The sequence below is a fragment of the Phoenix dactylifera genome, chromosome 2 (assembly GCF_051530095.1).
Source record: "Phoenix dactylifera cultivar Ajwa chromosome 2, Ajwa_hap1_PhDact_Kaust_v1.1, whole genome shotgun sequence".
In the NCBI taxonomy this organism is placed as follows: domain Eukaryota; kingdom Viridiplantae; phylum Streptophyta; class Magnoliopsida; order Arecales; family Arecaceae; genus Phoenix; species Phoenix dactylifera.
In genome coordinates this window covers 16,424,730-16,450,713 of record NC_143191.1, presented here as the reverse complement: position 1 = coordinate 16,450,713, position 25,984 = coordinate 16,424,730, and the positions used below count along the sequence as shown (strand labels likewise).

The 25,984-nt window shown below is 37.2% G+C and overlaps 1 protein-coding gene across 2 annotated transcripts in view; it reads left to right on the top strand.

The window, feature by feature from the left end:
- LOC103719251 (PQ-loop repeat family protein / transmembrane family protein) overlaps window positions 1-16,183 on the top strand; it is a 51,018-nt gene extending 34,835 nt beyond the window's left edge. The window contains exons 6-14 of one of the 2 annotated variants that reach the window (XM_017845746.5): window positions 3,568-3,773; window positions 11,374-11,554; window positions 11,641-11,754; window positions 11,922-12,041; window positions 12,234-12,254; window positions 13,386-13,444; window positions 13,599-13,689; window positions 14,251-14,364; window positions 15,856-16,183. In XM_017845746.5, coding sequence (XP_017701235.4) covers window positions 3,568-3,773; window positions 11,374-11,554; window positions 11,641-11,754; window positions 11,922-12,041; window positions 12,234-12,254; window positions 13,386-13,444; window positions 13,599-13,689; window positions 14,251-14,331 — 873 coding nt within the window. In that variant the 3' untranslated portion in view covers window positions 14,332-14,364; window positions 15,856-16,183. The remainder of the gene's footprint in view (window positions 1-3,567; window positions 3,774-11,373; window positions 11,555-11,640; window positions 11,755-11,921; window positions 12,042-12,233; window positions 12,255-13,385; window positions 13,445-13,598; window positions 13,690-14,250; window positions 14,365-15,855) is intronic. The other variant, XM_088715500.2, reaches the window with a different exon arrangement.
- The last annotated feature ends 9,801 nt before the right edge of the window (window positions 16,184-25,984 follow it).

The following is a 25,984-nucleotide window of genomic DNA, read 5'->3' as shown; positions in this document are numbered from 1 at the left end:
GGGAGGTATAAGCACCACTCCCTACGAAGCTGAATTCGGTATCTCCGGGGATCTGAAAGTTTACCCGTTTCTCATGGCAATTAATGGTGGCAAATTGTGATGCTAACCAGTCCATACCGAGGATTATGTCAAAGTCATGCATATCTATAACTATCAAATCAGCAGGCAAGTCTCTACCTACTATCTGAATCGGACAAGTCTTGCAGACCTGGTTACCAATCATCCCGCTCCCGGCAGGAGTGCTAACATGCAGATCATACTCTAATTGCACATAAGGCAGGTCATGTTTTTGCACAAATGTAGATGACACAAAAGAATGCGTAGCACCAGAATCAAATAATGTATGAGCATAAACAGAAGCAACTGGCAATGTACCTGACACCACAGTGTTGGATGCCTGAGCATCCTGCTGAGTCAGTGCATAAATACGACCCTGTGTGTGTGGTCTCCCCCCTTTCTGCTGCTTAGGAGAAGAAGGCTGAGCTGACTGAGCCGGAGCATGATAAGTTTGCACTTGCTGGGTTCTTGTAGTTTGAGGCCTCTGAACTGGTCGAAGGTCCTGTTGAGGACACTCAGCTACCTTATGACCCTGCTGGCCGCATCTAAAACAAGCACCAAAAAATCGTCTACAGTGTTCAGTCTTATGCATACCACCACATGCATCACACTTATGCTTCTCTTGCTGAATAGTTTTTCCATAAGATCCTTGCTTCCCTGATTGCCAAGATTGATTATGAGATTTTGCAGTCTTGCTAGAATTCTGTCCACTGCGAGCATCATAATCTCTGCTTCTCTTCTTTTGTTTCCTATCTTTGGCATCATATGTTTCTTTCCAGACAATTTCCAAATTCTTAGCCCTGTCTACCAGATCATCATAGTTCGTCGAGTGTATTGCGGCCAAACTCCGACGTAAGTGAGGCTTCAATCCTTCTTCAAATCTTCTCATCCGGGACTCTGCATCCATGACGAGGGTGGGAGCAAACCGAGATAGCCTGTCAAACTCTGCCTCATACTCATCCACAGTCATAGTTCCTTGATTCAAATTGAGAAATTCCCTCTCTAGCTCCCTCAGGCGACTGGAGGGAAAATACTTGGAGTAGAATGCGGTGCGGAATCTTTGCCAGGTAAGTGCCTCCTGCTCGGGTGCCAATGTGCGCTCCACAGACATCCACCAATGATGAGCTCGGTCCTGAAGCATATAGGTGGCAAATCTGACCTTTTCTTCATCGGTGCACTCCATTGCCCTGAAGGCTTTCTCCATTTCATCTATCCAGGTTTCAGCCTCTTGAGGACTAGTAGTGCCTTTAAAAGCCGAAGGTGCCATTCTCTTGAATTCTGCAATACTCCTTTGCTCAGGAGGAGCAACATCCTGCTGGACTGGTTGCTGAGGTTGTTGCCTCTGTTGGCGTACTAACCCGACGACCTCCTCGATCAGTTCGAGCACCCGAGTTTGATTTCCGGCAGCAGCTTCTGGAGTTGATTGACCCTGGGGCCCTGAGTTATGCGATACCTCGCCCGTTTGGTTAGTGGGGGCTCTTCCCCGAGAGCGCCCAACCATCCGATTCAAGCTACGGACACGGCGAGGCGGCATTCTGATTCAATGAAAATATATAAATTTTAAAAATATTTATCCAAACAGAATAATACAAAAATAATCAAAGCAAATGAACATCATCCCTTTGTCTAGTTACTACCCCATCTCTCAACTTTCCAACGAATCCTAAGGATCTTAAAACTTAGGCTCAAATATGACTGTTTCAAACATAATCCCTATGAATCTGAAACCTAAGCTCTGATACCACCAAATCTGTCACGCCCCGAGCCCGAGGCGCGGCAGACGCCGCACGCCCGCATGGCGGGCCGCACGGGCGCGCAAGGCAGCAGATCATACCAAAGCAGATACAGCTTTTCAAAGATAACATAATTATTTAAATTGTTCAAAAGCGGTCTTGCAAAATTCCAAAATAACATATGCCAACATAATTCAAATGTCCAAACTAAACTAACTAAAATGCCAATAACTGAAGAATCATCGGAAACTCTAACGCACTCCCCAATCCCGTGCGATCAAGCCTCTGGATCTGAAAAATGGAGAAAACAGAATAATGAGCTGCACTAGCCCAGTAAGCAACAAAATACCCCAGAGTGGGGTCAGAGCATATCAGATCAAAATACAGGACAATGTTTGAAACAATTCACAAATAATATCATTTTTGTTTTTATAAAACTCTGATATCATAATCTCAACATGATAGGCTACGGCCACGTAACCCAGTGGCATGGGTCGCACAGAGTGCCAGAAACCACTATTGTTAGTCACCGGTGGAAACGGTGTCCAGAAACCACTATTCTAATCACCGGTGGCGCGGTGTCGAAACCGGTTCCTCGCAGTTTACAAGTCGACAGGTCCAACGTATAATCCCCATTGGCGGGGCCAGAACAGAACAGAACAGATCATAGCCATGCTGAGAATATATATATATAAACAGATTTCATAAATTTTTCAGTCATAGTTTACGGATTTCAGAGCATAATTTTCAAATGAAATTTAACATGCCAGACCCATTTTACTAAATACAAAACATATTTCAGAATTTAATCTATTTATTTGAAAATCACACTTGAAGTATTAAGTTACTTACCTCTTCTCGCTTAATCCCTACTTCAGATAGGCGGATAAAGTTCACCGGCGGTGGCAGAGGCAGTGGGAGGAAGATCTCGGCCGCCGGTGCTCGATTCGGTGGTCAAGCGGCGGTGGCGGCGGTGCTTTCCGAAGAGGAAGAAGGTCTCGAAACAGGGGAGGCTCGGGTGGTGGTGGTGGTTGGCCAAGGCGGCCCGCCGGCGGCTTGGGAAGAGGGAACCGAGGGAGGAGAGGGAGAAGAGAGGGCTCGGTGGTGCTCTAGGGCAAGAAAGGGTGGGGTTTTTATCGTCCCCTCCGTAACGGCCCTCCGCCGTGAAAATCGCGGCGGTCGGGCGAGATCCGCGGCCGTGAATTGGCCGCGGATTGGCTGGGGGGGGGGGCGCCGCGGAATACCCGCGGCGTCCTTGCCCTGTTTGTTCCCCCGAAGGAGCCGGAGAGGATCGCCAACGCGATCCTCTGTTCCGGCTCCTCCCCTAATTGAATCGGGGCTGAAGTCGGCGAGGGCTGCCGACTTCAGCCCCGTGTCTCACAAAAATCATGATGATTCATATGATTTGTTTCATATGTTTGATGCTGTAGAGATATTTGAAACTTTCAGTACATTTATGTTACTAATCTTCCTTCTTTTTTACTTTGTAATGATAGAAGCAGGGTCTTTTTATAATTATATCATTTTTTTAAAAATCTATCAATTTTAGCATTACCACCTATCATTTTAGCAATTTTTCAAGATTCAGAAAATATCTAACAGCTCTTAGTATATGGTGTGTCCCTAATTGTTTTTGGAGATATTTATCTATTGACAGGAAGGGAGATGAGATAAAGTTGAAAAAATTGAACTCACTTTTTTCATCAATAAAATTTTAATGGAACTTTCATCTGACAACGTTGTTGTTTGTCCATTTTACCTCTTCACATTATTGCAGAGCCACAGACATCACCAAGAAGATGAACCAACAAAAGAAAGACTGCTAGGATACAACATCGATGACAAGGAAACAAGAGCCAGTAATTATCAGGCAAATGGATCAAATCCTGTAAGGGAAGGAATGCATATGACAAGTTCACCTATTCCCGTGACGGCACCTGTAATTGGTCGCTATGGTTCTTATGGGAGAGACTTGTATTACATGTAATTTTCCACTCTTTCTGAAATACCTTTCCCCCTCATCTGTATTTGAGCATGCGTGGATTGGTTATCTTTTTCTTTTCCCGTCTCTTTGTTTTGCCTCCATTTTTTGTACCTTTATAGAACCAGGTCTTATCAGGACCTTCCTCACTCTTACTTGACCTGATTAGTATTTATGGGTCTTCTTTCTCCATTTATGTCTGCCGTAAGATCTTTCTGCTTCCTTGTTATCAGATATTTGTTTTTTCGATTATACAACCTTGTTAATTCCTAGGATTTGTATTGCTGCTTGCATTTTTAGCCCCAATGGGATATGTTGACTTTCTATAAGTTTGATTCATCTTAGTTGTTTTGACTGGGTTATCATAGGTTTTTCATCTTCCATTGCTTTTAGATTTTTGTGAAGTCTAGCTTTGTGAGATACATGTCTTATTCGGTGTCTATCTGACTTTTTTTCCATACTTGAAATTGCATTTCTTTCTTCTTAAAATTGTCTATATTCTGTTAGTTTTAGTGCTTGATAGCATTACCTAATTCACTATTGTCTCACTGGTGTGTATGCTTGAGGACTCAATATTTAACTCAAGGTCTGCCGAACCAGTATCGGGATCTGTACTGATTGGCAGACATCGTATCGATACACAGTACGCTTGCCGGCACGCCCAAATTTTTTTGGAACTTTTCAAGTTGATTTAATTAGTAATCGGTTTTTTTGAACTTTTTCAATGATTTTGTGTCTAATTTGATTTCTTTTTTAATTATGTTTTTGATGTTTCTCTGATCCCGGTTTAACCTAAATGATGCATTTTGTTGTTTTAAAATGATACAAAATATAAAATGATTAGTGAGATATTGCACGCTATAAGAAGCAACATAAAATATTCTCAAATCAAGTAGCGAAGTGAATAATATAAAATAATACAATCAATTATATTATTTAAAGTATAGTATATATACTGATATCTAAAATTTCGTCGAGTAAAATGTCTCTCGTAGATATTCGAATTATTAGCATAGTCAGAGGGCACATCAATCCATCCCTCTAACCAAGCGGCGTTGCAGTCTTGCATGTTCATCCCATAAGGAACGCGCTCCGGGTTATAAGTACTCTCAGATCTCTTGATGAAGCTCTAGCTCTGAGAGGTATCCTCTGGCTGATAGCTGATAAAATGATTGTGAAGAGGTCCATTCGAATAAGCTGGTAGCAAAATCTGACCCATAAGATGCTCTAGGCTATGGGTCATAGATTGCTTGTGGCTGCAAGTCATAAGATCTAGTATATGAGTCGGAACCTGATATGTCCATAGATTCTACTCGTGCGAGATCATCTGCAGCTGCACTGTGTTCTCCTGAATGACCTCGAGGAGACTGTCTTTTATATGCAATCGGATCCTTGCGGGCTCCATCATATCGTGCACTGTGGTCTCTATTCTATGTAGCATACGTAAACTGGGACTTCCTAGTGAATCGAAGATCATGATCCCTGCAGCCGTGTCTTATAAATGATAGTCTCATGTCCTCCACTCCCTCCTTGGTTAGCAGATCCATGACCACCAAAACTGCTGCTCCTGATATTTGAATCTGAGTGAACTAGCTCCTCTTCTACGCTCCATTAGGGCTGCAGGTGTCTTTTATTTTTTTTTTTGGTGTGCTGGGAAGCTGTCTTTTTACCCTTCGTGCCACTCCATACCTGCTTACCCTTTGTGCCACTCACTCCTTGCTTACCCTTCGTGCCACTCTCTACTTGCTGACCTTTCGTGCTCCTCTGCTTGGCTATGCTGGGAGGATGTATGTGGCCCTCCCGACCGAGTAGACCGAATAGCGTAATGGCCTTGTCTAAGCTTCTCTCGATCATATCTCTGAGAGGATGTCTCGGACAAGGAGTCATGTAGTGACCGACTCTCCTGTGGCAGTGGTTGATCGGCTGGAAGGATGCATGAAATATTTCTCTCTGCCCATTGCCTTGCATCGACCCAAGCCTCGCTAGCTATGAAACTAGTTTTCGCAGACAAACCAAAATGAATCCACTATTTAGCTAGAAAAACATTGAAAAAAATTGCATATAAGATAGTACCATATAAGTAACTATCTAACGTCAGGTAAATGTCCTCCTAATGTGTAATATACCTGGATTCATAATTTTCTTACTTACGATAGCTGTCGAGACTCTAAAGCTATCAATGCCCTCTCCCAATATTTTGATTTGTGAAAAAAATCATGTTGTAATATGTTAATAATTGAAGCTACCAGTTAATTTACACATGTCACTTAAGTTAACTTACCTTTTCTACATATAGGGCCGCGACTTTTGGATCAGGCTCCATCTTGTAAATCACATTACGTAGAGCTGCTGGATTTTCGTCATCCATAACGATTCCAGCTACGGTGTATTAAAACCGAGGGTTTAGGTAGTATACTGCAGATAGAGTTTATTATTGTTTTAGTAAAATTTTACAAGTACAGGAGCAATCTAATTTTTAATATTTTTACTTACCTGCTAGATGCAAGTCCCTACCCATCTGGTAGTTCTACCATCGCTCAATAATGTCGATGTACTCCTGGGCATACATCGGATCTGCCTCCTTGATCTGAATCGTTGCTTTCTCCATTATATGATACAAAAGCCCATCTGGGGGTGCCTCTCGTTGTCTATGGTCCGAAGCACTTAATACAATGATCCGATAGCTTTCACTATTGTAGTGGCTCACTGTCAGAATGTCTATCTTGTCATCAAGTCGTCGATAATGCTCCTTTCTGTGTCGGCCCTCGCATATCTACTTTTTTGGTACTTGGGACTGGAAAACATTTGACATAGGGCTGCTTTTTTTCTTAAGAATATTATCAAGTGCAATGTAGTTGGTAGCAAGCCATGTGACTTCTGGTCTCAAGATCTCTCCCCCTGCGTATCTCCTCATCAGTGAAAGGACCCATGTATGGTTATAAATATATCTGGTGATGGTTTGGGCTCTTCACTGTCTGCTGCACTCTATGAATCTTCGCAATGTCCATCAACATGAGGTCGATACAATGTGCATATGGGGTGTAGAAAATATGTGGCCGCTGCTCCATCAAGATCTCTTCGGTGGCCTTATATTGTGGCTAATTATCAGTGATGACTTCATGACATTCTTTTCTCCTACCTAATCAATCGCCTCCTCCATCAATTTGAGGATGAGGCGTCGTGCACGTGATCAAAAGCATCAATTGACTTGTCGAAGAAAGTCTTTGTATCACAATATGTCAAGAAGTTAATAATGCTATGCCTGAAAGGACTAGTCCAATTATCGCACATCACCGTCGGTCCATATATGGGCCACTTGCTCTTCTATAAGGTAATTCATTTCTCTAGCTCCTAATTATTGTCAAAAAGCTCACCATAGATGTCCTTCGAGCCTACAGGATCTATATCGGGACCGACAACTTGTATGGAGGAAATGACAGACCTATAGTGCGTATTGTCTGCCACATTTGCTAGGATGTAACTGAAGTAGAATCAAGATCCAACAACTTGCCACATATTCTTCTTCTTATGCTTTTTCAGCATTATGTCAACCAGGGTATGCTGCCTGTACCGAACCGGTGCCGACGGGCACCGGTACGGTATAGCGTATAAAAACGGTTCCGACCCAAACTGGGTTGGAATCGATTGCTGCCGTACTTGGACCGGTGCGAACCGGCCCGGTTTGCGCCGGTACAAGTCGGTACCGGTGCAAACCGGCCCGGTTCGCACCGGTCCAAGCCACTCTTTCCCCGCGTGCCCACGCGCGGGGAAGAGCGCCCGCGCACGGGGCGTGGGCGCGGAGCAGCGCGCCCCGTGCGCGGAGAAGAGCGCCCACGCTGCTGGAGCCCGCGTGGGCCTCTTAATGCCACAGAGTGGCATTTAAAGCCACTCTGTGGCATTTAACGCGTCCGCGCGTTCACGCGGATGCATTTTTTAGTTTTTTTTGGGAAACGCGCGCGGACGCGCGAGCGTTTCCCCGCACAGGAACCGCGCCCGCGCGCGATTCTCGCGCCCAAGCGCGGTTCCCCGCATGGGGCACCGTGCCCATGCGGGCTGGCAGCCCGCGTGGGGGCATTAAATGCCACTCTGTGGCATTTGACGCGTTCACGGACGCATTTTTTATTTGTTTTTTGGGAAACGCGCGCGGACGCGCGAGCGGAGAACGTGCGCCCGCACGCGATTCCCCGTGCAGGAACCGCGCCCGCACGCGATTCCCCAGCAGGGAATCGCGCCTGAGCGCGGTTCCCTGCGCGGGGCACTGTGCCCACGCAGGCTGCCAGCCCGTGTGGGGGAATTAAATGCCACAGAGTGGCATTTAATGCCACCCTGTGGCATTTGACGCGTCCGCGCGCGTCCCGGGCGTGCGCGGACGCGTTTTTTTTTTGTTTTGTTTTTTTTTATGTCCGCGCGCGCGTGGTCGCGCGCGCGGCTTCGGTTCGGTACCGGTTCCAAGCCAGTACCGAATCGGAACCGTACCGGTGCCGGTGCTCACCGGTACGATCGGTCCGGCGAACCTTGATGTCAACCCTCTACTGTTTCAAATCTTTGCTGGAGAAGGTATATGGATCTAAATCATGGATTTCTGCTCTTGGTGGAATCTCTCTAGATGACTTTTTTTTGCTACTAAAAGCCCACAGCATTTTTGCAATGCAGCCACCATCTCTGCTAACGGCCTTCCTGATTGAGGTCTTCCTAAACTCTGGATCTGCCTTACTGCTTGCAGATCTGGAGCTCGACTTATAGTATGAGAGCCCAAATCGAGCCCTATTTCTAGCCACCTCATTCTGCTGCTATTGATCATCAAAGCTTACCTATATGGCAGCCTGGATCTGTGCCTTCTCATCATCTAGAGGAGACGCCTCCTCTGACTCTCTAGAGTGATAGAAAGCGGTCCACCTCCGTCTTCTTCTTGGAAATTCTCTTTTTCGTTGCTCTGAAATCAGCGAAGTGCTTCTTTATCAGTTGCCGAACTTTCTGTGAGCATTTCTGGCACATAGATACATTTGGATAGCCAACAGCTAAGTTCTACTTCAACCTGGTTACCCTTTCTTCCTTGAATTTTGTATTGCACTAGTTGCATTTCCAATGGTGTCGACCCGAGAATATTTGCCCATGATTCCAACCAATGTTACGCTCTGGCTCCTTTTTTCTTGATGGTTCCATTCCTGCAGGTTTATTAAATACGTCAGTTTATGAATTATTTAAAAATAGAAAAATTTCGTTATGATAAAGATAATTTTTTTACCTCAGAAAATACATCTAATTTATCTAATACATAATACGAATATTTCATATTTTATTATATATTTCTATATTTTTAAATATTTTAAATTTAAAAACATTTTTAAATATCATAAATTCAGAAAATATGTTTTCTACCTCAGAAATTACTTCTGAATTATGTAATATGTACTACTAAATTTTCATAATTTTTCGTATTAATTATATATTTTTTATTATTTTTTAAAGTTAAAAATAATTTTTAAATGTAAATTTTTGAAAAAATTAATTTTAGCTCAGATCTATGTAGAACCCAATAATGGATACTACATATATTTTTCTAGGCCCATGGCATGCATCAAAAACTGCTTATTTCTCAATTTTTTTCAAATTTAGGCTTAGGCCACTGTGCATGTGATCGCATTAAAACTTGAATAAATAAATACCAAATTTTGCTGAAGAGTAGCTTGCATGCACCTAAATACACTTCTGATTTTATATTTTTATATTTTTTATTTTTTATTCCAAAAATATATTTTTATTTTTTAAAAATTATATATAATTCAAAAATTAAAAATTTTTATATCATCGTGTAGATCATCTATAGATCTACAAAATATAATAAATCAAGCCCAAATTAAAAATTTTGGCATGTCTCTTCTTATGTTGCAAATTTCGAGCTATTTTTTTAAGCCAAAAAAAATAGAGAGAATGAGATTGGGAGAGGAAGCATGCCTTATGTAGGCTTGGATATTTCTTTAATTGTGCTGAATCAGTGTGATTTCACAAATTGGAGGAAAGAGGGAGTCGGTTAGCCGTCTTATGGCAAACGAATTTCATTAAAAAACTATTGGGAAGGCCTTCGGCCTTTCCAAACTTTTTAGCAAAGGAAGCAGAGGGGAAGGGGTGTGGTTCCGAACCGTGTCGACTCGATGCAAACCATCCGGTGATTCAGACCTTTTCCAGGCTGATTCTAGGTTGGTTCCTGCCGATTCAGACCTTTCCAGCTGGTTTCGATTGTTTTGGAATCCGTTTTGGCTGGTTTGGGGCCGAAACTGATTCCAATAGGTGAACCGACCTGGTTTCCTACCTGGTTAGCTTGGTACGGGCCTAGCAGGGCGGTTCGGTCCGGTTCAGCGTACCTTAATTTAACTCTTGCTATTTGTTCACTTAGTAGCACATAGTTTAAGAGTCATGAATTTCTGTGCCTTTGCCTGTGATACCTTGCACTTCGCAATATACCTCTTTGATTATCCTTCATCTTTATTTCTTCAAATTTCACTCAACTTTGAGGCCAGCCATGTTGAAGGATGAGGCTGAAGCTTCTCTTCCTCATATTCTGGACCTTGTGATCAGACTTGGCTAGTACTCTTGCCGTCTTGTTTATATTGGTGTTTGTGTCCTGTTTCATTTGACTAAAATACTGAGCATGATCTTGCCACGTCTTCACATTGCCATTTCCATGCCATAGATGCTTAGTTAGTTGGATATTGTTTGTGTTCATTGGGCAGTTAATCTCATTGTCAATTGATGGGGTTTACTCCAATCTTGCGAGACAAAAGATCATCATCATCATAATCATCACCATTAAAGTCTTCATTTTAGAGTTTTACTTGATCATATGCATTGCTTCAGGAACTAAACACCAGCTTGTCTTCATCATTATATTTTATTTATGAGGTCAATTCTTATGCTTTAGAACTACTTTAGAACTTTGGTCAGTATAAGCCATTTCATATTGTGTACTTGGTACTTACCAAAGCTTGTCAATGACTTAACATCCATAACGGCACTGTCTCCATTTTCATATCTTCTCTAATACCTCCCTCTGTTATTCTCTCCCTTCCCCATTGAGGGATGTTCTGATAACCATAATTTGATTTCCCTCTCTTGTGTCAAACTGTTGGTGTATGATTTTCCTCTAGTTCAAAAGTAAGTTCATATCATAGTCTCTGGCTTTAGACAAACAATATAACAACTACAGGGTTCTCTCATGTTTTCTTCAAAGTTTCAAATTCTCAATTGGATCTGTACATGGACTTTTTATATGTATGAATTTTGTTGTCCACACATGTTTGAGTTAGTGTAACACATTACTTATACAGTGTAAATTCATTATATTTCTGGTTTAATTTTTTGATGAAATATCATGTTCCTTTCAAGATAAGCTAGCTCCTAAATTCAAATTCTGAAGGTGCTTTTATTGACACATGTTAATATGTTATACAGAAAGAAATTACCTCAGTTGTGTCGGATAATGTTAAGTTCCCATTCCTGCGAATGTTGTGTGTCAGTAGAAAGATCAGATATTCCTAAATCAAATATAAGTGGTGTCCTTATGTATTCTTTGGTTGAAATACAGTCTTTTATCTGACTTGCCAGGTCTGCGCGTTCTTTATCAAAGAGCCCAATCCCTACAGCAGGTTCATGGTTAGCACATTTACATCATTATAGCAGAACAGCTCTCAACCATGATCGACATTCTTCACAAGAGCCTTTGGTTGGTAGGCTGGTTCCACAAAAGTCTGCACCACTGATGAACACTAAAAATATGCTTTCTGTGGTGAGAATAAAGTCATGACGTAGATGACAATCTTTCATTTTGCCTGTGTCAAGAGATAATTTATACAGCTCATCTTTCAAATACAGGTACCTTCTGTAGCATTTCTCCTTGGCATTTATAGTATCCACCTTTTCATGAAGAAGTCCTTTAATGCATCACCTCATCCAGCAGTGATATTAGTGGGCCGAAAGCTTTTACAGGTACTCAAAAGCTGATACTTTTTGTAGGGAACATTAGAAAATAAATGAAATTCATACATTTCCCTCATGTACATATTAAAATTTTTTGACAATGTTTTAGTTTCTTAATGTCATTTAAAAAATATAACATAGAACATGATATGGTAATCAATACATTCTGTCCACAGGACCAGGTTTTTGAGTCACCAGTGAGACATGGTGATGGAAGCAGAGGAATAGGAAACTTACTTGGCTGGGCAATGGCAGCTATATATATGGGTGGAAGGCTTCCTCAAATTTGCTTAAATGTGAGACTTATATAAATTGGTTTATTTCTAATATCAAAGTATTTGCTGCTGCTGAAAACAGCAAATAAATAGATAAACGAGCAAATCCTTGAACAATTGTTCTTCTTTTTACTCTCTGCATGTAATTTGTATGGATTTCAAATGAGGGGCAAGGCTCAAGTTTTGACTCAGCATTTTTTTTTATCTTTCCAGATCAGAAGAGGCAATGTGGAGGCAAGTACTATACGATGCTGTTCTCAAAAGATATTTATCTGCCAAGTGAAATCTATTTTGTTCCTTATATTTGTGTCTAACTATAATTTCATAAATTATGTGGATTAGTTCTTGATTCTAGTTAGCTATACAATTACCCAACCTTTCCCTAAAACAAATGTTTATACTTTATAGTTTATACAATTGAAAATCTACAGACATGTCTAGTTGTCTTCTCCTAAAGAATGCCTATAGTTGCATGCGGCTCTTTATGCTCATAAGAGAATTGCCGGCACCGAATGGATAACTATAAGAAATTATAATTGGTTAGTAATTGCACAATGTTCATGCAAGTTCTAGGATGCCAAAGTATTGTTGCAGCCTATGCAAACACTGTTGCCTTGGATCATTTTGAAACTGGGCTAAATCTGTATTCAGTGGTGATGCTTAAATTGCAAGACAGTCCAATCTCTTTCCTTCGATAGTTAATTTTCGTGTTACATTCGCAATTTTGAAGATTCAGTTTTGACATTAAAAAAAAACACTAAAATCTATGGTGCAAGTTATTTTTCTTTTAATGCTAGATCACAGGATATCTTCTTCCATGGTTTATAAAGTGCCTCATTATTGATTGAAACTGGATCAGCCATCAAGCATCTAGGATCATGTGTCATTCAAGATTTTATATTGAACAACTGCTACCTGGTTCTTGAATCTGTAACTTGTTCACCACGGACAATGAATTGTGAGAAATGGGGTTCATGAAGATCTCAAATTTCTAGTTCACCAAAAAGGTACTTAAGTAATGATGAATTATGTATTCATTGATAAATAGAAGTTGAGGCTTGGGATTAAGATATATACATTGTTGGCATATGAACCAAAGAAAATGAGATGGAATAGGTAATGAAGAGGGAGAGAGGCGTACTAGGGAGACAGACTTCTTTTAACTATCAAAAAACCAAAAGCATAACAACCTGTAATGTACATTACTTACCTAGAGAATTTGATGACATGCTCACATACGAAAAAGGTAACATATCTGGAGGTCTGTTTCTCATGATTTATGTCATGATATCTGGAGTTCTTGTAGGTTGTAAATTGTGATGCTGTGGTTAATAGTAAAGTTTATTTTTTATGCTTTTATTTCAGGGCCTCAATCCATTGATGTTTATATTTGCAGTGATTGGAAATACAACATATGTAGGAAGGTATCTTTTTGTTGTCACGTGTTTATAACTTACCCATCTCTTGCTCCTTCTTTTAGACTTACAGTTACTGACTTAAATAATATTTTAACATTCCATCATGTGTTTCCATGTTTAATCTGACACCAAATGAATAACATATGCAATTTCTTTGCAGTATAATTGTCAACAGCTTAGATTGGTCTAGAATCAGACCTAACCTGCCATGGTTAGTGGATGCAGGAGGATGTGTTCTTCTGGATGCTTTTGTATCCTATAATTGCTCCTTTATTATTTTCTTTTTCTTTTCTTTATACCTCTTCTCATTTGATTACTTATAATATTCAGCAGACATCAAATTATAGAATTCATTTTTTATTCTCGTTTCAAGGGTAACTATGTGTGCCTAAAACATCCTCCAGAAGGGCGGAAACCAGAGTTGAGATCTAGTCCCCCCAGGGAGAGGGGAATTGGGTTGTTTTTGGGGAAAAGTATTCCTATTTTCTCGCACTGGTTCATGGACAGACCTGTTTCACACCTTTTTGAGGGATGTTATGAGAGGCACATCATTTCCCTGTTTTAGGAGGAATTGGAGATTTTGCAATCTATTGTTTGTTTGTAAAACCACCAACAAAATCCACAGTTTGAGAGGGAGACGGAAGAAATGGTGGTTCTTATTCTTGCTTTTAATAGAAAATTTTGTTTTTTGGAAAATAAAACGGCTCAGTTCTGGAAGCATCTTTATATTGCTGTAAACCTCGAGATCTCCTTTTATTTGATATAATGTTGTGATGTGGTGCAGTTAGAATATCTTTAACTGTGTTTCTCAGATTCTCCTCCAGTTTCTCTATTTCCACCTTCGGAAGCCCATTGCTGTTGCAAGCAGAAATAACCAATTTGATTCTTCTTAAAGAAGGCAAATTTAATTTTTGGCAAATCCACAGGTGATAATCTTCCTTACATTTTCTTTTCTTGCTTCCATTTTACCAAATTGTGTTTTCCCGCATCCCATATATATTAGGACCTATCATCCGTATGGCTGGCAACTTTTTTCTATATACGGGAGTCGCTAAAGGTTGAGCCGTTGAGTAAATGCTTGCACCCTCAAAAAATCTTCTCTAGCCCCCACCAACCATTTGATATACTCATATAATCTCATTCAAATAATTTCCTAGGGAGTTTTTATGTGTCAGCTCCGGCCATACCACACCAACCATGATCCTATCATGGTTGAAATTACCTACAAAGAAAATAACAAAAGGAAAACTCCTAGCTTCCCTTGGTGAAAAGAATTATGCTTGATTTCTTGGAAAGATTGCCAACCCCAAATAGCTGATAAGGCTTGATGGTTACAGTTATGGTTATTGTGATTTCTTGGAAATATCTGTTTGCTGACCAATCTTACTGGATGCATTCTTTTCATGGATGGGATGACATCGATGGGATATAAGTAATAACTGGTTGAACCCATAAACTTCGTTGGTTGGTGGTGGAAACTGATCAAATAATACCCGTTTATCCGTTTATGGATAAGTTCAGAATCCAATTAATATTAAAGCAGACATGGATCTAGCTACATCCACATTTCTGATTATATCTAAACCTTTTTCAGCCATGTTTCTTAGTCTAATATGACTCTTGCCATATTTAACTAGGTTTAAAGTAATAATGTCTTTCGATTTCTATTCCGGATAGTACCAGTTTTTAACTTGAGTTGCATCCTTGAACTACCAACGGCAAGCCTTTTAACCCAAGTAAAGCTACTAGGTCTATAGTGAGTCTTTTAACCCAAACAATTGAAAGACGTATAAATAATCTGAATGAATAAAAAACATAAGTAGAATCAAATTCTGCCCGCAACATTTATCTATGCATAGACACGTGGATATTAACTGGTTCATGTTTTCATTTAAAGAAATTTTGTATTTGCATTTATTTAAGCAAATTCAAAAGTTGCTTTTTTTAAATAATTTGCATTTTCTAATGTTCAATTTGTATCAATATCCATTTAGAGGAAAAATGGAGAGAAATTTTAGCTATGATTGATATGTTTTCATATTTGTATCTACCAATTGAAATGGATGTGGATATGGATTTTGGTACATATCCAATACATTTTCAGCGCTAATGTTGGTTTCATCTGCCACCTGCTTTATATAGGTACAATATGTTAGCTATGTTGCATGCTAGCCTACTCATTTTACTTGATGCAAAATGGTACTGCACCACTCATGAATTGTAAAAGCCTTGAGACTAGTCTAGAATGAGTAGATCCGTTGCTCCAAGAAGGATTGCTTATTATGTTATTGTTATGCTTCCGGTGTAGATCTTGAGACCAATCTAAGTAATTCTTCACAGGAGCTTTTGCCCATTGATAATAATTTCATGCAGTTTTTAGTCTTGCTGCTATCTAATTCTTCTTCTAATTCTTGTAGGTGAATTGAAGCACTCCCACGTCAAACTTCTAACTAGGTTTGTGCTGATCAGCATGTGAACTATGCATGCTCTGGTGCAAGATAATCAAGCCGATATACTACTTGGTGCCAAGATGATAATTCTGATCGGTTTCATTTTTCCCCTTCTTTTGATTTTCCAAAGGAATGTTGTTTTGGAATGTTCTCTTAAAATGTGTAATAAACTGGAGGATATAATTTCATTCCGTACTTTAGTTTTAGATTGAGGATATTATCCTATGATGTTTTTAGTTACTCCTTGTTCAGCTGTTCTTTTGAGAACATTAGTAAGTCTTTAATTGATTTGCTATGCAATGGTGTTTGGTGTGATATGTTCTTGGCCTTTTATGTACAGAGATTCAAATAAGAGACCATAAAATTCAATCAATGAAGATGTATGAAAAGTTTTATTAACGAAAAATGATTGGTTCAAAATAGATTTTTTTTTCAAAGGGAAGATGTTGTTTAGTATAAAGCAATAACATATAATATCGTTAATGTGGAACTCCCGGTATTTATCTTTTCTAGATGGATGGCTGAAATCAGAGCACCTATAAAATGTGAATCAATATCGGAGTGAATCAACTCCATCATACCTGAACCCTGTATAGGCTAGGGTTGATTTTAGGATCGTAGGCCCAAGTTAAGTTTACATCTGATTGAGTTGAATTGCAACAATACTCGACCATGACAAAATGAGAGAAGAAAAGAGGAAATGAAAAAAAAAAAAAAAAAAGGATTGAGAAGGATAAAGAATGAATACCTACTTGTTTCAGTTTGTGTACTTTATTCTTTCATGGTAGTACATGGTTTAAAATGATTAGAAAGTTCTAAGAAAATATCTGGATTTTTTTAGTACTTAGATTAGAAGGATGTACAATGAACAAAGTTATGGAAGGAAAGAACTTGATTAAAGAAGCAAATACATTAACCCGTTTTTCTTTTCTTGAGGAAAGGAGGATGGATGTGCCCCCTGAATTTTTTATTATATGAAAATCATTATAGAGAAAAGAGAAAATAAAGGAGTTATGAAAGTACAAACTAAAGAAAAAGAGCCAACACACGTCTTGGGGGAGAAGGAAAAGACCCCTTGTCGCAGGTTTGTGTAAATTCTATGAATATAGGCTGGGTCCTACCTCTATTTTTTTTTCCTCCATGCGAATCTTGCTGGATTGCACAAGAATATCTAAGTAGCCCTTACTTCCAACATTGCCCTCCAACATTGCCCTCCATATTCTCCTATTTTCCATCTAAGCCCATGCCTACTTATTTTTCTTATGTAGACCCTTACTTCCAACATTGCCCCACTTACGTAAAATTGATAGATGCATACAAAAAGGTGTGTATATATATATATATATATATATATATATATATATATATATATATATATATATATATATATATATATATATATATATAATTGTTTGTTCGTGTTTGTATATACATATATTCGTATGTTTAAGGATGACTGGTCGGGTTCAAGGTTTTGAGTATAGATTTATAGAAACCTAAATCTAACCCAATAAGATTTTGGGTCTAATTTTAGAATTCAAATGCAAAACTAACAGCTTCTTGACTTTATTTTCATATCCAAACCCTATATCTTAGGTCGTTTTCGGATTGGGTTAGCAGGTTGTTGGCCTCTATTGACAGCTTTGCTTTCTACTAGAAGAGTCAATTGAAAAAGGAATATATATATATATATATATATATATATATATATATATATATATATATATATATATATATATATATATATATATATATATATATATATATATATAATTGTTTGTTCATGTTTGTATATACATATATTCGTATGTTTAAGGATGACTGGTCGGGTTCAAGGTTTTGAGTATAGATTTATAGAAACCTAAATCTAACCCAATAAGATTTTGGGTCTAATTTTAGAATTCAAATGCAAAACTAACAGCTTCTTGACTTTATTTTCATATCCAAACCCTATATCTTAGGTCGTTTTCGGATTGGGTTAGCAGGTTGTTGGCCTCTATTGACAGCTTTGCTTTCTACTAGAAGAGTCAATTGAAAAAGGAAAGGGTAGTGACCCATCTGCAAGCCCCACATTATTGATCTCTCTCTCTCTCTCTCTTGCTCTCTCTGATATCATAGGTACCAATCAATGACCTTTACCATATCACTTCATTCAGCTGACCAAAAGTGATATGTAGGTTTCTTTTAGCGGAAAGAACCCAATTTAGACTCACATTTAAGCATTTCTTTAGATCCTTTGGTGGGTAACATTGTTTCCTGTGACTCCATAAAGCTCCGTGAAAGATAAATTTCTGAATTCCATCTAAATAATAGAGGCCTAGCTCATACTAAACGATGAAAATAATGCATTACATTGTGATTGCTACATGGATAAAATAATTAAATGAAAAGGCTTTACAAATTCAAATTGGATCATATTAAATCAATAAAGATCTTAAGAAATTAGAAAAGCTTCAATGAACAAGAGAAAAAATAATCTAAGAATAAAAAACCTATGAAGATGATTTTTTACAAGCACATTCATGAAATATAATCCAAATTAGAATTGCAAGATCATATAAACTGCTAAAAGAATTCTGACTATCAATGGAAGGCATAATCATCAAGGATGGGTTTCGATTGAGGGCAAAAAAGGTCATGAATAGCCCATCCCAATCTTTTGTGTATGTGTGTGTGTGTGTCACAAGTCTAACACACAAAAGAATTGACTAATTTTAGTAGTTCATGATGATGGCTCCATCGTTCCATTTTGAGATTCTTTTAAAGATACAAAAAGGCTATATGTAGCCATGGAAGTCAATTTGTCTGCTGCATAGATGGCTTCATAACCTCCAAAAAGGAAAACCTCCGATATGACAGTAAAAATCAGTTCTAATTGTGCAGCCATTTTTTTTGGTATCAAACCAATATATATATATATATATATATATATATATATATATATATATATATATATATATATATATATATATATATATATATATATATATATATATATATATATATATATATATATATATATATATATATATATGTTGTACCCAGGAAAAGGCTATATGCATATGAACATGACATCCACCCTTCGTGGCGAGTCAATTTCTCTATTGTTTAGATGGCTTTATAACCTTCAAATGAGGAAAACCCCCTTGATGACAATAAAAATTAGCTCTAGTATGTAGCCATTTTTTGTATCAAACTAATATATATACTTATTGTACTTCAAAACGGCTACATGTATATGAGCATGACATCCACTAATAAAATCCCAAAGTTTCCTCCAATCTTGCCTCACTTACCATGTTTACTTGGTCAACTTGTGCAAATACTACACGTGCTGAATTTGTATATATGATGTATATATATACCTATTCTTTGTACTCAATAAATTTAGGCATTCTAATCAAATTTTCTTTCATGGTATCAGAACTATGGAAGTTCTTAGATTTGCATATTTCTCCACAACAGTTTGTTGCTTTTATTTTCTTACCTTCAAAAACATATTTATTCTCCATACTATTTATAATGAAATCTCAAGCTCTTCTCCATACTATTTATACCTATCTGATAATCCAGGTGCAGCTTTAGTATCTTGTTTTCTTGATGGTAATAATTATTCTACTTAGAAAAGAGACATGAGAAATGCATCCTTGCCAAAAACAAATATTGCTTCGTTGATAGATCCTTCTCAAAACCATCAGCTCCTCTCTTAGATGTCCAAGCCTAAGAAAAATGTAATTCCATGGTTGTTTCATAGATTTTCAACTTTGCAAGAGACCTCCATAATAGTGTTCCCTATGTTGACATGGCTCAAAAAATATGGAAGGATCTTGAAGAAAGGTTCTCTCAAGAAAAGGAGACCCCTACGCAGTGACATTGCTTTGCATGAATAAAGACGACAATATGTCATTGGATATTTCACCATTCTTAAAGGTTGTTGGGACAAGCTAGGAATCAACATGCCAATTCTTTTCCTAAGTATGGAGCATCAAAAGTTTTTGTCACCATAGTCAACCGTGAAAAAGTTTATCAGTAATTGATGGGGTAGAATGATAATTTTGCCACCATTCTCACACAAATATTAGCAACGAATCATTTTCCTAATGTTAACAAAGTCCATTCCTTGATCTATCTAGAAGAAAAATAACAAGCATTGGCCTCTTTTAACAAGCCTCATGTTGAAGCGACGGCACTCATTGCTAAAGGAGGTCAATCCAATGATGAGAAAAATATAAGAAAAGAGAAAAAGAAGCTTTTCTGTACTCATTGTGGGTTGTCCAATCACACTAAAGAAATTTGCTACAAACTTGTTGGTTATCTTCTAAACTGGGTATCACAAAATACTAATTTAGACAAAGTTGGGTAGCACACTAAGCATCAAAGAATTACACCTACTGCTTAGGCTTCATTTAGGAGAGTTATTGGGAGTAGAGCTTTTAGAAGTAAAGTTTTGAGAATTAGAGTTTTTATAAAAAGTTGTTTACTGTTTGATAATTATATTTCTAAAATATTGTAAAATTTTAATATGTATTTGGTAAATAAACTGAAAAAATACTTTTGGCATGACAAATGACTATAAAGGATATTACATAGTATTATACAATATAACATAATAAAATATAATATGTATTATTACATAAATAAAAATATTATTATAAATAGATATTTTGTGTAATTATTATATTTTATTATGGATATTTTAGTCTAAAAAGAAAAAAATATTATAATTCAAAACATCTTTCCGATAATTTCTAAAAATGCTTTTTCGGCTCCAAAATGGAGCTTCTCCCAAAAAGTTGTTTTAGCTTTCTAACCCAAAAATTTTATCAAACACCCCTGTTTTATCTAAAAGTGCTTTTGGAGGGCCAGAAGTGCTTTTTGGCCCTCCAAAAGCTCTCCTAAATGGGGTTTTAAGTATCTCATCCTTATGCTACTGTTGTCACTAATAATATTCCCTACATAGCTAATGATGATGCCAAAGCCTCTCCTATGTCTGGGTGAACTGCTAGTCAATATAAACAACTCTCCTATGCTTGGGTTAACTGTTAGCTAATGCAAACAACTCATATCTTTCTTCAACCAAGACAAACAATCACTACAATCCAACCTTGTTGGTAAGTAATAATGCAACCATACTCTTTTTGAATATAATGATTAGTTAATAGATAGTGGGGCTTCAGACCACTTGACACCTAATCTCTATGATATGATAAATGTTAATGAATGCCTAGACACCAAGCTTATTAAACTGCCTAATGGCACTTGTGTCCATTCTGTCACACTAGCATGGTACACTTATCACATGATATACCTCTAGGTGATGTTTTGTGCATTCCAAATTTTCACTTTAACTTATTATCAGTGAGCAAACTAACAAATGCCTTGAATTATGCTTTTTTATTTTTTCCAACCTTTTATGTAATTCAGGGCTTTATCTCAAAGAAACTGATTGGGGTGGGAGAGATGCGTGATGGTGTATATCACTTTGTCCAACCACCTGCTTGAAAAGCATCATCAGCATCGTGTAGTCTTTTTTCTTCGTTGCGACACTAATAAATTGGTCACCCTTCATTGGTCCATTTATTTTCTCTTTCTGGTAGTCTTCCAATTTTCATTTTGATTGCAATTTTTATTTTGAAACTTATCATTTGTCACGACAAACTTGAAATCCTTTTCCATTAAATAATAATGGAAGTGAATATTGCATACCCTCACATATTGGTGCATATTATATACTTACTATTGTAGATGACTATTGTAGATACACCTGAGTTTATTTAATGAAACACAAATATGAAGCTTGCACCTTTATCAAGATGTTTTGTAATATGGTTCAAACTCTATTTAACTATTCTATTAAGGTCATTAGAACTGAGAATGGTCGGGAGTTCACATCTATGCACGATTATTTTTATGAAAATGATAAAATTCATCAATTGATATGTCTACTCCAACAAAATAAGGTAGCTAAATACAAACACCGTTCATTTTTTCGAAGTTGCTTGTGCCTCAATTACCATTATCTTTCTACAGCGAGTGTGTTCTTATTGTGGCTTAATTAATTGTCTTCCTATACGAAATCTATATAGGAAGATACCTCATAAAATGTTGTTGGAAAGCTCACCTGATTATCACCAATTACGTATGTTTGGTTGTCTTTGTTATACATATTATCTTACTCCTGATCGACATAAATTTGATCCATGGCCTACTCGTTGTATTTTTATAAAATATCCTTTTGGTCAAAAGAGGTACTAGGTTTGTGATCTTGAAAATCTCCAAGCTCTTGCTTCTCATGATGTTAAATTTTATGAAACAATCTTTCCTTTCAAATACAACCCCGACAAGCATAGGTCCTATAGTTCCCTTAGCTTTTCTTGCTTTTGAAGACGATCATGTTGTGACTACACACCCCTTGCTTCGATCAATGATGTACACAACAAATCTTCTAAACAAATGAACAATATTTTGCATCATTCTAGTTGAACTCATGCTCATGCTTCATACCTTAAGGATTATATTTGCTCGGTCTCTTGTGATATACCCCTCATTTCTCTACAATCAGATGTAGATTCATGTATTGCTTATCCCATCTCCTTCTAGATCTCTTATTGTCATTTTTCTCTCACACACTTTGCTTTTCTATTGGTCATTTCCTCCAATGATGAGCCCACTAGTTGTTCAAAGGTAATTAATGAGCCACGTTACGTTGGCGAGAAGCCATAGCATTCGAACTAGAAGCATTAGAAAAGAACAATACATGGTCTTTGGTGTCTCTCCCTCTAAGCAAAGTTCCCAATAGGTCAAAATGGGTTTATAAAATCGCATATAAATCCGATGGCACCGTTAAGTGATATAAAACTTGTCTCGTTGCTAAGGGCTACAACCAAATCGAAGGCATTGATTATTATAAAATATTTGCATCGATTGCCAAACTAGTTACAATATATTACCTTCTTGTTGTTGCATCCATCCATGGTTGGCCTTTGTACCAACTTGACATTAATAATGTCTTTCTTCATGGTTATTTACATAAAGTTGTGTGTATACATTTATTGTCGGGATTAGCACGATAGAGAGAGCATCATGTTTGTAAATTATATAAATCTATCTACGGTCTGAAACAAGCCTCATAGAATTGGTTTAAAAAGTTTACCTCTATTATCAAAGCAAGAATTATGAGCAATCCAATGTGGATTACTCACTTTTTACGCTTAATATTGAATCAGGTTTCACAATGGTCCTTATATATGTTGATAATATTATAGTGACCGATAGTGATCCTCAACAAATTGTTACGTTTAAACAATTCTTAAACACTCACTTTCACATCAAGGTTCTTGTCTCTAGTATTTTCTTGGCATAGATCCAGAGGCATTTTTCTTAATCAACACAAGTATGCACTAGATATTCTCTCTGAGATTAGGTAGTTAGGTGCAAAACCATGTGATTTTTCCATAGAACAGAAGTTGAGGCTAATTGATGATGGTGTTGCACTAGAGGATCCTTCTGTCTATAGGGGGTTGGTTGGTTGGTTAATTTATTTGACAATCATTAGGCCAACAATTGTGTATTCAATTCACATTTTTAATTAATTTATGCAAAATTCAAAGAAGCCACACTGTGATGCGCCTATTTGGGTGTTGCATTATTTGAAATCATCTTCTGGTAAAATAGTTACTTCTCCTATTCTCTAGTGATCTCACTTTGTATGTGGACTCGGATTGGGCTACTTATTCTATGACTTGGCGATCTACCACAAGCTAGTTTACTCTCTTAGGCTCTTCTCCCATCTCCTAGAAGATAAACAATCCATAGTCTTCTGCTCTTTTGTTGAGGTTGAATATAGGTCTATGGCAGCTGCCACATGCGAATTATTATAGCTCAACTCTCTATTATCTGACCTGGCTATCGCACATACCCAGCCTATGAAGCTCTATTGTGATAATCAAGCTGTACTTCACATTGCTACTAATCCAATATTTTATGAACGCACCAAGCGCATTAAAATTAATGGCCACATAGTTCATGAACATATTCAAATGCATGATATCTCTACTACCTATGTTCCTAGTGATCGTCAATTAGCTAATATCTTCATTAAGGCACTGGCATGTGATCGACTTCTTCTTTTTAGTGTAAGTTGAGTGGTATGGACCACCACGCTCCAACTTAAGGGGGAGTGATAGAATCTTGAAGTTTCCTCCAAACTTTCCTTATCATGTTTATTTGGTCAACTTGGATAGTAGCTACTATGCATTAATTTATGGGATATGTCTTCACTTATCATGTTTACTTAGTCAACTTGGGCAGCAACTATCATGAATTGATTTATGGGATTTGTTTAGCTTGACTTATGTTTCTTTTGATTTTGTACATATGCTGAATTTGTATATGTGATGTGTATGTGTGTGTGTATATATATAAATATCAATTCACTATACTCAATAAAATTAGGCCATTCTAGTAAACTTTTCTTCATCCATCTTCTTGATGAGTCAATTTTTCTTTAAATGAGTAAAATCTGCTTGATGAAAATAAAATTTTGGTTCAATTATGTAGTAATTTTTTGTATCAAACCAATTTTTTCACACTAAGATCCTTTTCTTTTTCCTTTTTTTTTGCAAAACAATTATAACAAAATAAATGCAGCCTCTACATTCTAAAATCAATGTTCGATAAATGGCGCATAACCATTAAGAAAAATATCATGAATATCATCAAAATGAAAAGCTTAGTCATTTGTGGGTATAAAATTCAATACTAATTCTTCTATAAATATTTTCTTATGGAAATTCTTTTAAATCATAAATATCCTTGGTAGAATATGATATTTTTTTAAACAATACAAATGATACTAACTTCATTAGATTCTTGTCTCTTGACTTGATATCTAACTTTGAACACCAGGCAAGAAAAATAAAAACTAAATATTCATTATAGAAGGGAGATGGAGAAGCTAAAGAGAGGAAAGAGATAATACAAGTTTGGGTGCATTGTGGGGTAGGTCTCAGGTATTGGGAAAGGAAGGATAGAGAGAAAGGAGGCAATACAAATGACGAGGGCAAGGGATGGGGTGCTTGCAGCGAGAGTACAAGAGAGAGTCATGAATTGGCAAAAGAGCCACCAAGTGGACACTCTGGGTGTATGACAACATGAATCAAAGCTAAGAGGGTGCGAGCCTTTTAGATGGTATGTCTTTGAGGTGGCCAATGGTGCATGCATGGCCTCTTGTGAGGTATATGAGAGAGGTGACAAAGGATTTAGATGATAAGATAGGAGAGAAAAGCAAAATCATAGGTTAAACATAGGAGAATGAGAGGTAATGTTGGAAGTAAGTTGGAGTTGTAATCCTGCAAGCATTGTGTCCAAATATTGGATCTAAAAAAATTATAGTTGGTCATTATCATAACTATTTTCAAAATAATAAATATTACCATGCTTAACATTTAACTAGATTAGAACAAACTTGGCATACCATTTTTCTTTCTTTTTTCTAATATGTAAGAATTAAACCATCAACATCCAAATCTAGTGATGCCTCATGCCAATTACCTAAGCTAATACTTGTTGCCATTTTTTTGAACGTAGCCGGACTGCTATCTATGAAAAGTTTAGCCTATTTTTTTAATATTAGTTAAAATGTAAATGCATGGGATTGCTAATAATTCGGATTGAAATATTTTAATTAAAATATATACTTAAAAAGATTTGAAATAAAAATTAATAAATAATTTTTGTTCTAATGCATGATTACTTTTTTTTTCCTCTTGGTTCATTTGTTCTCTCACATATTAGTTTAGAAGTTTGTACAGATCTTTTCTTACATATACTCTCTGTTCTTCCTTTTCTTATAGACAAAAATCAAGCAATACTAAAACTTCTTCTTTTCTTATTCTTAGAAGTCAAACAATGTTAAAGTACTTTCATCCATAAAAGTCTAGCATGTTTTAACCCTTTGCAGAAGATATCTAATTAGAGGTAGAGCAGTATTGAAGTTATTCTCTTTAGAAATCTCTTATATTTTAATCCCTTTCAAAAATGAAATTTGATTAGAATTATTATATAAATATTTTAAATTTTATTTGGAGTAATCTAA